Source organism: Trichomycterus rosablanca, chromosome 24, assembly GCF_030014385.1.
Source record: "Trichomycterus rosablanca isolate fTriRos1 chromosome 24, fTriRos1.hap1, whole genome shotgun sequence".
Classification (NCBI taxonomy): domain Eukaryota; kingdom Metazoa; phylum Chordata; class Actinopteri; order Siluriformes; family Trichomycteridae; genus Trichomycterus; species Trichomycterus rosablanca.
In genome coordinates this window covers 1119834-1132918 of record NC_086011.1, presented here as the reverse complement: position 1 = coordinate 1132918, position 13085 = coordinate 1119834, and the positions used below count along the sequence as shown (strand labels likewise).

Below are 13085 nucleotides of genomic sequence, written 5' to 3'. Positions count from 1 at the left end.
ACGATTTGGAGTCAGGAGGAAGGTGAACGTTTTCACAGAAATCAAAATGTTATTTTTGTACAATATCACGTAGACTACTGTAAAAGAAGAAAAACTGATCATTCGCTTGTACTCAGTTTTTAAGTCGGAAGGTAAAAGCAACTGAAGTCCTAGATACATAGAAATTGTAATTTTAAACTATCAATAAAGCTGGAGGAGGAAGGGGAGAAAGACTGAAGCTTTTTTTCTGTGTGGCCTCTTATCTTTCATTAATTATCATTTTTTATATTTATTTTTGGGGAAAGCGAAAAGTGAACTGGTCTTTTGAGGTACTATTGAACATGTGACGTTCATTATTCAAGTCAAAAAGTCGAGTCCAGTTTATTTGTATAGCGCTGTTTATACTAGACACTGTCTCAAAGCTACTTTACAGCATCCAGGACCGACAGACCAAAAACCCTCTTGAGCAAACCAAGGAAAACCTCGAGAGGATCCGGACTCCACAGCGACCTCCATCTTTCTTGGGTGGCCTGATGGCTTATTGCATCACAAAGTTCAACAGCCAATCATGTTTCAGTATGCAAATGAATTAAAACCAATGACAGATGATGATTCTCTCATTTCACAACATTACTCGGTTGCCTGGTACGAATAATAACAACACTTCCACAACTGGGTCATTCCTACAGTTCGGTACCTTTTGTGTCCCCTGTACTGATCATTGTATTTATTAACACTTTTAAATACTAAACACAATGTTTTCTCAGTCTTTCAACACTGTTTAACAGGTTTTGATTAAGTCCGTCTAAACCCTGGATTTTATTTCTTTATGAGTTTGATTTTATTGCTGATTATAAGGGTTTTCACGCGTCCCTCAAGCTGCCGTCCACCCTGTTATCTCTTACTACTGTCTCTTAAAATGAAGAGCTGTTTTACATCCTGACATCATTTCCTGAAGCTCACATGATCTTTTTAGAGGGAAAACAACTGTGGAAGATGAGCGGCTCATTAAACTCCTCATTTTAATGTTGTTTTTTCCACATTTTATCCTAAAAGTCTTATATGGTCAACCATAACATGGTCCACCCTGTTACGGGATATATAAGAAATAGCAAAACGATTTGATCATTTTAACAATTATCACACTAAAAAGCTGAGAATTCTTTGTCTGGTTTTGCTCACTTGCTAGCTAATGGCTAATTTTATGTCAGAAAGTCCACCCGGTTATGGTCCACCCTGGTACGACCTAATACGTAACAGGCTGGACGTCACAGTGTATACGAGGTTCGTGTGTAATTTAGCTTGACCAGTATTAGTTTGTAAAAGTAAAACACGTCCTTTTTATAATAAAACATGAAAAACGAATGAAAACAGTGTTTCGTTTTCAAAAAGTTTTAAGATCCAAAAGGCACCGAATCCCAGGAACGACCCTAATAATAAAGTTCACTTTGAGCTCGATCATGGATTTCAGGGAGGACAAAGAAGGCCAGATCTTTAAGACTGACGTTGGGGAAACCTAATCTCACACTACAGCTGTTGCCTGGCATTGTGCACGGTAATCTTAGGCTTGTGTGCAGCTGTTTGGTCGTGGAAACCCAAGCTATGAAGGTCTTGATGAGCAGTACTTGTGTTGAATTGAATTTGGTGGGCCTGTTCTGGGATCTTGTCCGGTCCATTGTCAGGGAAGAAGGAACAGTGGTGCAGGAAAGAAATGTGAAAAGCTAACTGTTTGTAATGGTGCCATCCCATGACAGTGCCAACCTGAAAGCCACTGAGCTCCTCGGCGTGACCCTTTCTACAGCCAGTGCTTCTCTATGAAGATTCCTTGCTTCTGTGGTTTGTTTTTTATTCATTTGATTATTCATGTGCATTATGAATCATTCTGCACATCCGTCGCAGGTCTCCATCAGCATATTTTTATGTACGATAATTACTTTGAACCTCACTGTGACCTACATATCAGTCATTTCCACCTGGACTGGTACCCCACCAAGGAGAGTCTGGAACGAAGAGCGGTAAAACCCCTCATGAATGGTTCTCGGCTGCTCGGTGCTTCTTTCTTTTGAGAGCAAATGAAAAGTGTTTTCTAAATTTAACCAGTCTTCTGAAATTCAGGATCAGTTTCAGCGACGGGCCTTCCTGATGACACACGTGTAAAAATAGACAACCTAAAAAAAGCTCCTGGCCTCTCATGGTACCACATTGGAGCCACACAGTGATGAGGGGGGTCTGTGAACCCTTTGGAATGAATCCAGTTTCCTAATGTATTAATATTTGAGATCCGTATAAAAAGTCATAATATATTTTTCTTATGTTCTTTGTGCTGATCAGTCACCTGAAAAAACACAGCGCTCAGAGAATAAATACAGCCGGGAATTGCCGGTTAATCACAGCGCATCACACACGTATTCACACCTAGGGGCAATTTACAGCAGCCAGTTTGTGCATCTGAGTTTGGGCGGTTTATCCCATTTGTCATGCCGGAGTCTCTGTAGCTCTTGTGTCTGAAATAAAGCACATCCCTGCAGTCATGTTCCAAAATCCAGAGAAAAAACTATTTCTCTGCATGCTTCGTTACCCCCTTTCACCCTGTTCTTCAATGGTCAGGACCCCCACAGAGCAGGTATTATTTAGGTGGTGGATGATTCTCAGCACTGCAGTGACACTGACATGGTGGATCAGACACAGCAGCGCTGCTGGAATTTTTAAACACGTCACTGTCACTGCTGGACTGAAAATAGTCCACCAACCAGAAATATCCACCCAACAGCGCCCCGTGGGCAGCATTTTGTAACCACTGATGAAGGTCTAGAAGATGACCGACTCAAACAGCAGCAATAGATGAGCGATCGTCTCTGACTTTACATCTACAAGGTGGACCGACTAGGTAGAGTGGACAGTGAGTGGACACAGTGTTTAAAAACTCCAGCAGCGCTGCTGTGTCTGATCCACTCATACCAGCACGTCAGAGTCACTGCAGTGCTGAGAATGATCCACCACCTAAATAATACCTGCTCCGTGGTGGTCCTGTGGGGGTCCTGACCATTGAAGAACAGGGTGAAAGGGGGTAACAAAGCATGCAGAGAAACAGATGGACTACAGTCAGTAATTGTAGAACTACAAAGTGCTTCTATATGGTAAGTGGAGCTGATAAAATTGACAGTGAGTGTAGAAACTCTTATGACCTGATTATATACTGTATAATAATGATAACTGGTGAAGAGCCGTTAAGGTTAATGTCTGAAAATGGAAAGTAAACATTGGTGTTGTGCCAGTTTAGTGGTTTTAAGATGATAAAATGATCATACAGTGACTATAAATAGTCTGAATGTGAGCAAATGTAAGTGAATCCTCCTCTGTAACAGCTGCCTCTGGAGAGAATTCAGTGTCATTGTCAACGTATTCATTTCATCTGTGAATTATTCAACAATTTAAAGTCAAGCTAAAATCACTCTATAACTGGTGCGTTAAATGGGGTCATCTTTCTGTAGGCTAAAAGATTCTGGGGGAAAAACCCCCCCAAAAATAGGGATTTATAACCCCTAAACTGCTCACTTGATTGTAACGTTATACACCTTACATTACGTTTACATTCAGCTTTTGGACAGGAAACAAATAAGAAGCGGTTTTATTGGTAAGTTCTCTAAAATATCCAGAAAAACATATTATTTGTATTTATATTTATTAGGATTTCTACATCATGTTTTACACTTTACTCATTACACAAGATTAATCAGCTCACAAATTCAAATGTCAAACAGTCATGGACAATTTAGTATCTCCACTTCACCTCACTTGCACGTCTTTGTACTGTAGGAGGAAACCCACACGGACACGGGGAGAACATGCAAATTCTACACAGAAAAGGACCCGGACCGCCCCGCCTGGTAATCGAACCCAGGACCTTCTTGCTGTGAGACAACAGTGCTACCCACCGTGTCATCCGGAAAGCGCATTAAGTTATAAACAATAAGTACAGTGTAATGTAAAAAAATATTTAAAAAACCTGCTCAGCATATTGCCTTTGATTATTTACATTTAACTTCATTAAGAAATGAATTGGAACGTCTGCTGTGAATCACCTCTGAAATGCTCTTCAGACTGAATGATTACAGATCAATAAAGGGATCAATAAAGTATCTATCTATCTATCTATGTTAATACTAAAATACTCACATACTCAACCATTTAAATTCACACATGATTGCAGAATTCCAAAACAGTGACCAAGCAAAACTAAATACAACTAATGTGAAAACATTGCTGTGCGCCATCAAATATAAATGATAAATATTGACATTTTTCTACTTTTGAGTTCTGCGATTAGAACAAGAGAAGTAAACAGACAGGCCGTGGGTGAAATTCAGTGCTTGGATTACCGGGATTACAATAGTGGATGAGGATTGATGTATAGCAATGTGTAACCGGAGCCCAGAAGCCTTCAGCTTTTCAACACCAAGGTCGCTCTCTCAAACGGCAATGAATAGGATGAGCCTGGGTGATGAGCCTTCAGGTTCATGATCCTTCCTCCAGGTGAAGGTAACGGAATGCTCGCCTTGTTTTCTGCTTTAGATTGCGAGTTGATCTTTTTATTAATAAAAGGAATATCGATTGTAATGCAAGCGGCTGTGTTTGCATATTTAACGTCTTCAATTGCAGAAAATGTTAATGATTTGTTGGGGTTTTTTTTAGAGGCCGGCTCGCTTTACTGGTGATTAGAAGATGCTATGATCATGGCGACAATTAATTTAAAAGAACATTTAGACTTCCTGAATAAAGACCAGTTATCAGATCGAGAACCGTCTGACCCGGACATCCTACAGACCCAGGAGGACGTATTCAGTCTTAACTCATCCAGCCTGTGTTTGATTGAGGCGGCTCAGGCTAATTCTAAAACCAAATCAACCGAAGTGGACAAGTCAGGAATCCTGGCCCATCTACACCATGGGTCACCTCTAGAGTCCATAACCGAACTGGCAGAGGTGGAGGATACCAGTGAACATCGCAGCCCAGGCGACGGAGAGATTAGAATGAAGGAAACCACCGAAGAAACATTCTCGACACCAACTGCAAGACGTGCATCATTAAGCACAGATGGACGTTGCGATAGCCTGAACCTCACCGATTTTGAACAGGTCCACCACATGGATTGTACTGCACGTTTAGAAAGCCTGATGACGGATACCTGCGACCACATGCCTGAGATTCCAGTTGGATCACGTCCCCAGGATGATACCGCAAGTCTGCAAGTAAAGTCATACACACCCGATTGGACAGAAGCACCCCAACACCATCTGACCAGCTCTAACTCCTGCTCTGGAGTTCTAGAGGTCCGGTTGGATAGCCAGACCTCCATCACACCTCAGCAAGACCTTCAAGAGCCCACAGAGGAGCCCTTGTATCCCAAAATTAGTGCGAACCGCATAGCAACACTCAACGATGGGTTATCGGACTCAGACGACAAACCGAAGTCTGAGATGTCTGACGATCGGAAGTGTGAAAACAAAGAGGCAAACCAGAACCTGATCGAGATCCTCTCGACATGTGAGGCTAAAGTGGATCAGCTCGAGCAGCTCAAATCTTCTTCATTTGAACTGTCTGCTCAGGTATGTAACTGGGTATAATAATGATAAGGCACAATAACAAGTACTGCTGCGTAAAAAATAAAGTACATGGCCAAAAGTATGTGGACACCCCTTGTTATTATCGAGTTCAGGTGTTTTGGTGTATAAAATTCGTTGTATAAAAGTGAGGTACATGAAGACAGGGTTTGACCAGGTGTGAAGGAACTCCAGTGACCTGCACAGAACTTTGACCTCAACCCCATTAGACACCTCTGCGATTCATTTGCACATGGATTGCGAGCCAGGCCTTCTACATCATCAGTGCCTGACTTTACAAAAGCTATTATTTATTAAATGGGTATAAAAAATGAAGGCTTTAATAACTGTAGTGTATTACTGCCTGTAGTTGGAATGTGCAACAAGCTCATGGTCAGTTGTCCACATACTTTTGACCATATAGTGTAAATAGTTACGTCGAGGTAAGGTCGAGGTGGATTAAGTGCCACCCGGCACCCAGAAACACTGGACGCAAAGTCGGAACACAACTTAATAGCAAATTAAAACACTTATTTATTTACTTACTTACACCTAGTGACAATTTAGAATAACCAAACCACCTCCTGCATCTGCATGGTTTTGGGAGGTGGGAGGAAACTGGAATGTCCGAAGGAAAGCCATGCAGACAAACCCTAGATCACAATGCTTTGAGTTTTGTACTGCACCCACTCCACCTGCTGTGCCACAATGCTGCCCCCTGTTGTATACATAATTTAAATAAAAATAGCTTTTACAAATGCTCAAAACCTAATTAGTATTTTAGTCATAAAACTGCTCTAAAACTCAATTAATTTTGCTTTCATTATTCAGATATTTAAACACTTGACGGCTCTGATTAAATATGCTGTAATGTTAGTGATTTTTAATTCGTTTTTCTTGCCTGACTGTGATTTTTATATTTTATATGAATTCCCTGTAGCTGCATTCATCTCGGGCTCTGGCATCCAGGCTGCATCACAGAGTTCTTTACCTCGAACACCAAAGTCATCTTAAAGATAAAGAACTCCATGAGCTGACGATGAAGCTGGAGAAGACAAGTGAAGCTCTGCGAGCAAGGAACTCAGAAATGTCATCCATCACTGACGAGCTGCACCGACTGGAAGTGAAGAACATGCCAACTTCTGCCAGGACCATTAGTGTGAACGGACAGGTTGCTACTAACTCGCACCACCTTGACCACAGCAGCTCCAGGGTGTGCACACTGTTATGAATACAGAATGCGTCCCATTGGGACGAGAGGTGCAAGATGATGTGAAACCCTACTGATTACAGTATGGTGTACAGTCTCAACCACTTTAGTTTTTGTTACTTAATATATATACAAAATTTCTTTGAGTTTTAACTTATAAATAAAATGTTTTTTTTTCCACCCTAGATATATTTTGGGGGAATAAACATGATTAACATTAATTTGTTGCAAAAATATTGTTGGCAATTGCAGTTTTAAGGTTTATTTTTACAGCATTGTGGTTCATTTTACCCCAAAAATTGGGGATATTTTTACTTTAGTAAAGCTAAATTTCAGTTTCTTATTTACTGTTATTTATCGTTCCAGTTTCCTTTTTTGGGTCCTTTTATTGTCCTGTCTAATTATAACAAATACATGTAATAAATGTTTGTAAAAATTTTATCTCTTTTTTATATATCTTTTTTTTTTTTTTAATATAAATCTAATGTCATATATTCTCACCATAAACAAAGTGTCTTTGGAATTGAATAATACACACAGGGTTATTTAATCTGTGCATATGTATTCCCTGTATATAAAGTATATACAGGGAATTAGTATATTGTTATTTATTTTTGGAATTCTTGCTGAATTGTGGTTTCTTTATAGAAAGTAGTTGTGGTACTTGTATTGCTCTAAGTGCACACTAACATTTTCAGAATTTAGTGGAAGCTTTTATCCAAAGCGACTTACAGTACTGTAACAGTATACTGTCTAAGCAACTATGGGTTAAGGTCCTTGCTCAAGGGCCCAACAGTGGCAACCTGGCAGTGATGGGGCTTGAACCAGCAACCTTTCAATTACTAGTCCAGTACCTTCACCACTAGGCTACAACTGCCACAACAACAACAACAACACACACACCATTTTAAAGTCCTCTTGCTAATGAGGCATACAAATAAAAGTCCATCCGTGTATCTGTTCTCCTTCATTAAAATTGAAGGAAGGAACCTGAGTCCCCTGTAGGAGTCCGTGCCCTGCCTACCCTCCCTGAAATCGAAGTTACGTTCAGCACAGCTGCTTGTGAACCTTTCACTTTTCAACACATTCTATTCTGGAGAAAGCTCTTTGTTTGGCTCTTGTGCCGAGTACATGAATTATTTATTGTGGATCAATTACAGTACAGCTTACAAAGAGTCGTGCTACAGTTCAGCACCAAGATGTGTTGCACATTCCATAAATTCACAATATTGTCATATTTATAGTGTACAGTTAAAGTCAAAACGTTTCATACACTTACTAAGATTAAAATTGCAATTCTTTTTTTTTTGTTCTTTGTGACAAACATTTTGTGTCTTGAAACAAAAGTATTGTGAGGCGTCACGAAGTCCATGACAGAGCATCACACACTAACCAATACACTTACTCATCTACACCTAAATGGACATTCAGAGCAGCCGATAGTGTGAACAGCACTGGGGTTTTATCATTTTGGATCCTCTGCTTCCATCTAGTGGACAGTTCATGGAAAGTCGTCCTCCAATTTTTGCTGAAGTATTCGGCCCAACTAGGATTTTAAGGTTTGAAAGGAGGAACTAGGTCGTATCCCCAAATACCAATCCCAAACCTCTCACTGACGTGGTGGTGGTGTATTAATGTGTGTTGTGCTGGTATGAGTGGATCAGACACAGCAGCGCTGCTGGAGTTTTTAAACACCGTGTCCACTCTCTGTCCACTCCTACCTAGTCGGTCCGCCTTGTAGATGTAAAGTCAGAGACGATCGCTCATCTATTGCTGCCGTTTGAGTCGCTCATCTTCTAGACCTTCATCAGTGGTCACAGGACGCTGCTGGCTGGATATTTTTGGTTGGTGGACTATTCTCAGTCCAGCAGTGACAGTGAGGTGTTTAAAAACTCCAGCAGCGCTGCTGTGTCTGATCCACTCATACCAGCACAACACACTAACACACCAGCACCATATCAGTGTCACTGCAGTGCTGAGAATCATCCACCACCTAAATAATACCTGCTCTGTGGTGGTCCTGACCATTAAAGAACAAAGCATGTAGAGAAACAGATGGAAAACAGTCAGTAATTGTAGAACTACAAAGTGCTTCTATATGGTAAGTGGAGCTGATAAAATGGACAGTGAGTAGAAACAAGGAGGTGGTTTTAATGTTATTGCTGATCGGTGTATAGGAAGTGGGCTGCAGCTACTTTCTAATCAAAACATAAATAAAGAGGATTTAATTACAGACGGGGAATCGAGACGTATTTCACTGCTGCCTAAGATCCATCCAGTCTTTTTATTTACCATCATTTACGGTGTTCTGTTCATCATGGACTGATTAGTCTGAACCAGAACAAGCACATGGCACAAAGATTGGATCTGTGGGCAAGTTTAGGACTGACTGAGTAAAGAAGATTTCTCATTGAAGCATGGGTTCATGGATCGTGCAATAAAGCTTTACACTGTAAATGTTGTAAACGTGTAAATACGTTTATCATTTCTGTGGATTCGTGTTCCTACATCTGATCAACATTTATTGTGAAGAGCATAAGAAAGTAGCAGGCAGACACAGGCAGGATTGTAGCACATCATAACAGTTTTATTTATTTATCCTTCATGTAGAAAATCGGCACTCACTCTTTAGGTACGAGTGTAAAACAGAAGACGTTTAGTGTAACACAGAAGGAGTCCACTGAGGTGGTGCTAAATAAAAGAACTTAATAAAAGCAAAAGTATCTGACCTCCTCTTACCCAAGTGAAAACTCATCTAAGAAAAGAACAGAAAGAAAAACTGTCTACGCTACTCTTACCTGGCTAAAGAAAAACACACCACGGGCACACACACCTGCTTACCTAGTGTGTATAGACATGAGAAATACCTACGTGCAAAGTAGGTTACCTATCGGACTCCATAGGTACACAAAACGCTCTACAACAAGATGGGGTTTTTCAGACACATGGCAACACTTTAAATATTACAGATAGCTTATAAACAATAGTACAGACCACACACACACACCGAGCAAGGCCTCCTAACCAGCGGCGTATCAGCTCGGTGACCCTGGCGTCTCTGGGTCAGATCTGCTGCTTTCATCTTGAAGCTCCGGCCCATCCGAATCAGCAGTGAGACCTGGATGGAGCACAGCAGCAAACACGTCTGATGACGTAGGAACCAGAGGATGTGGGACGTCACATCGACGCCTATCGACCTACAGAACGGACGATTCCTGGACATAGAAGAAGCTGAACGAGGTTCACCACAAGCATCGTGAAATGACTGACTTCGGCTCTTCGTATTTAGGCAGAGCGTGTTGGATTTTGCACCAGGAATACTAGTAAAGAAAAATCTAATGGCTTCATGGTTTAGATCTCTACACAGTCGTGGTGGAACCAGTATAGAGCCACAAGGGCACCACAGATTTAGCTACACCATAATAATAAGTGACTGTCTTCACTATGGGAATCTAAAAAAATTCAGTCTCTCTCTTTGCTGTCTGAAATCCTGAACGGATTATTCTACAGCTGGACCAGATCTCAAAGTACCTTCTTTTTACTGTCCACTGAGCCAAAACATTAGGACCACCCTAAAATAAAAAGATGTTACAGCCTTCAAGTCTCTCCAACTTGAGATATGAGGGAAAAAATGATGGAGTGGAACATAATAGAAGTTACAACCTCATTTGTAAAAGCTTATGGTGTCTGGAGGGAACATCCTTGGTCTGGTCTGCAGCAGTACAAATACCATCAGGGAAGTGGATATGACTAGAACATTATTAAATGCAGAAGACTATTTTATCACTGACAAGTGTGTATGCATAAAAAAATAAAAATAAAAATAAAATAAAAAAAAAGGGGGGGGGGGGTTGTAAGCATCACTTTTACTTGTAAGATGTCTGACGGTCCACGTTCCTCTCGTCCTTTGTCCTAAAGGTTGAGGTCATGCCGTGGAAACTAACGGGCAGTAGTTATTCACCGCCTCACTTCCGGCCGGCAGGCAGCCACTCGGTACATGTTCCATGCCCTGAATGGGAGACACCAAGCTAAGGCTCCTGTAGCCATAATGGAAGATCTTTTTGGTGACAAGGCTGGAGGTCACATCCCCCGAGGACACCTCAATGTCATATTTACCACCCAGATAGGGGTGCAGGCTCTGCTCCAGGCATGCACACAGGAGCAAGAGGAGGACAGCGTGACCTATTTTAATACGCCCAGCAAGAGATATAAAAATAAGAAGGTAAGCACCAGCGCATTAGCTCATTCTAACAGCTTTATATAAACTCTAAAAAAAAAAAAAAAAATCTATTCTTCTTATGATGAACTCCTCACATGGACCTGCACGCTGCACTCCAACCAGTCTGCAAGTCTGGAGGACTCCTGCAAGGCGTTCCTCGGGGGAGTTCCTTGTGACCTCAATGAAGCCGGGTTACTAAATGCCTTCGAGGCCTTTGGGTCATGAAAGGTCCAGTGGCACAGCAAAACTGGAGGTCACGTCTCCTGAGGACACCTCAATGTCATATTGAACACCCAGACAGGGGTGCAGGCTCTGAGCAAGAGCAAGAGGAGGGCAGCGTGACCTTTTATTTTAAAATGTCCAGCAAAAGATATAAAAATAAGGAAAGCACCAGCGCATTAATTAATTCTAACACAGCTTAACATAAAAAAATAAAAAATTTTTAAAAAGGACCAAATACTTTTGCATGTTTTTAGCATGTCGCACTAAACAGTTTCAGATTCTTACGATCATAAACACTATCAAATCAATATCTAATAGATCCCCCCCCCACCTCACACACACCCTCAGAGTCGGTAGTGGTAAAGACCACCAAATTCTCCAGGAAGGTCTGCCCGAATCGTTTTACTGCCATTATCTGAACAAGCGGCACACGGCTGAAGTTCTGAGGAACCACGTTCCCATGATGAGAAAGTCCAGTGAAATCAGTGCTCTGAGCTCAGAGGAGCTTCAGATCTCCACACACACCCCCAGAGTTCAAATCAAGCATCTGCTGCTGACCGCTGAGGGCGTAGGTTTGTGCTACAGGGACAAAGTCTAAAGTCAGCGTCACTACTGCAGTGTGTCCAGAACAGAACTGGGAGCCCAAACACCACGACTAGCACGACTGATATGAGGTGATCCCGTGGTGAAGGCGATTAGTGAGCAGTTCCAACGTGCTGCCTCACGTCCAGCTAGCGGACAGCCACTCCGTACATGTCTGACCTCTGCACGGGAGACTCCACGCTAAGGCTTTTGTAGCCATAATGGAAGATCTTTTTGGTGGACTCAAGGTTCAATGGCACGACAAGGCTGGAGGTCACATCCCCCGAGGACACCTCAATGTCATATTTAACACCCAGATAGGGGTGCAGGCTCTGCTCCAGGCTTGCACACAGGAGCAAGAAGATCTAGGGGGCAGCGTGACCTATTTTAATGTGTCCAGCAAGAGATATAAAAATAAGAAGGTAAGCACCAGCGCATTAGCTCATTTTAACAGCTTTATATGAAATCTAAATACTTTGTTTTCAGCATGTCGCACTCAACAGATTCAGATTCTCACCATCAGATCAACATCTAATAGATCCCTCACCATCACAGACATTTAAGGGTCGGTTTGAATGTTTTGCTAGTTAATAACCGAATGCATCACGTGCTGCACCATGCAGATTTAAACACACAGTACTTTATTTGTGGCTTTATTTTTTTTAACTGAGATCTACATGTGAAAATGGAGCGAAATAGAATAGAAGTTACAAACTCATATTCGTACAAGCTTGTCGTGTCTGCTCATCCACACAGTTCTATAACTGAACCTTAGCAACTCCATGGTCTCATGGTACCACCAGACTCCACAGCCTTCATTTCCTTTAACAGCTATGAGACCTGGCCACCCAACAACCCGTCACCATCAGATCAATCCCTCCTCACACCCACCATCAGACAACACTGTTCATACCGACTACATATACAAAAATAATTATAATATTGTAATCATTTACTGAGGTTTAATCTGTTAATCGAAAACTAATTCTAAAAGTGTATTTTTGCTCGTTTTAAATAGTCATTTAAAACCTGCTGCACTAAATTACAACAAATTTACACTGAACTCTTACATTACTAATCACAGTTTCATTAACTAACGACCGCTCTCAGGGCAGAATGCTGGTGTAGCCGAGTATAGCCGATGTACAGTACTCAGACGGTGACTATGGGTTATGGACTGAACAAGGGCAGATGTGCAGCACTTACACCATCGTGCCACCCCGAAGGCAGGCACTGATCACAGAGATAATCAAACTTCGACTTGCCGTGATGG

The 13085-nt window shown here is 41.6% G+C and overlaps 2 protein-coding genes across 4 annotated transcripts in view; one reads left to right on the top strand and one right to left on the bottom strand.

The window, feature by feature from the left end:
- The window catches only part of raf1b (Raf-1 proto-oncogene, serine/threonine kinase b), a 41852-nt gene that overhangs the window by 27506 nt on the left and 1261 nt on the right, over nt 1-13085 (bottom strand). For 2 of the 3 annotated variants that reach the window (XM_062987057.1, XM_062987059.1), the window contains one exon: nt 9797-9907. The gene's annotated coding sequence lies outside the window, so the exon portion shown is untranslated. Of the gene's footprint in view, nt 1-9796; nt 10965-13085 lie in introns of those variants that run through there. The other variant, XM_062987058.1, reaches the window with a different exon arrangement.
- On the top strand, nt 4713-6837 carry LOC134302124 (uncharacterized). Its single transcript, XM_062987172.1, has 2 exons — nt 4713-5585; nt 6520-6837. Exons 1-2 carry the CDS (start codon nt 4713-4715, stop codon nt 6808-6810), a joined length of 1164 nt encoding a protein of 387 aa, XP_062843242.1. The 3' UTR covers nt 6811-6837.

Excerpts from the sequence above, each read along its gene's own strand:
- LOC134302124 (XM_062987172.1), top strand. The coding sequence starts at position 4,713 with ATGGCGACAATTAATTTAAAAGAACATTTAGACTTCCTGAATAAAGAC. Across the intron at positions 5,586-6,519 it reads CATTTGAACTGTCTGCTCAG|CTGCATTCATCTCGGGCTCT; the intron begins GTATGTAACTGG and ends AATTCCCTGTAG.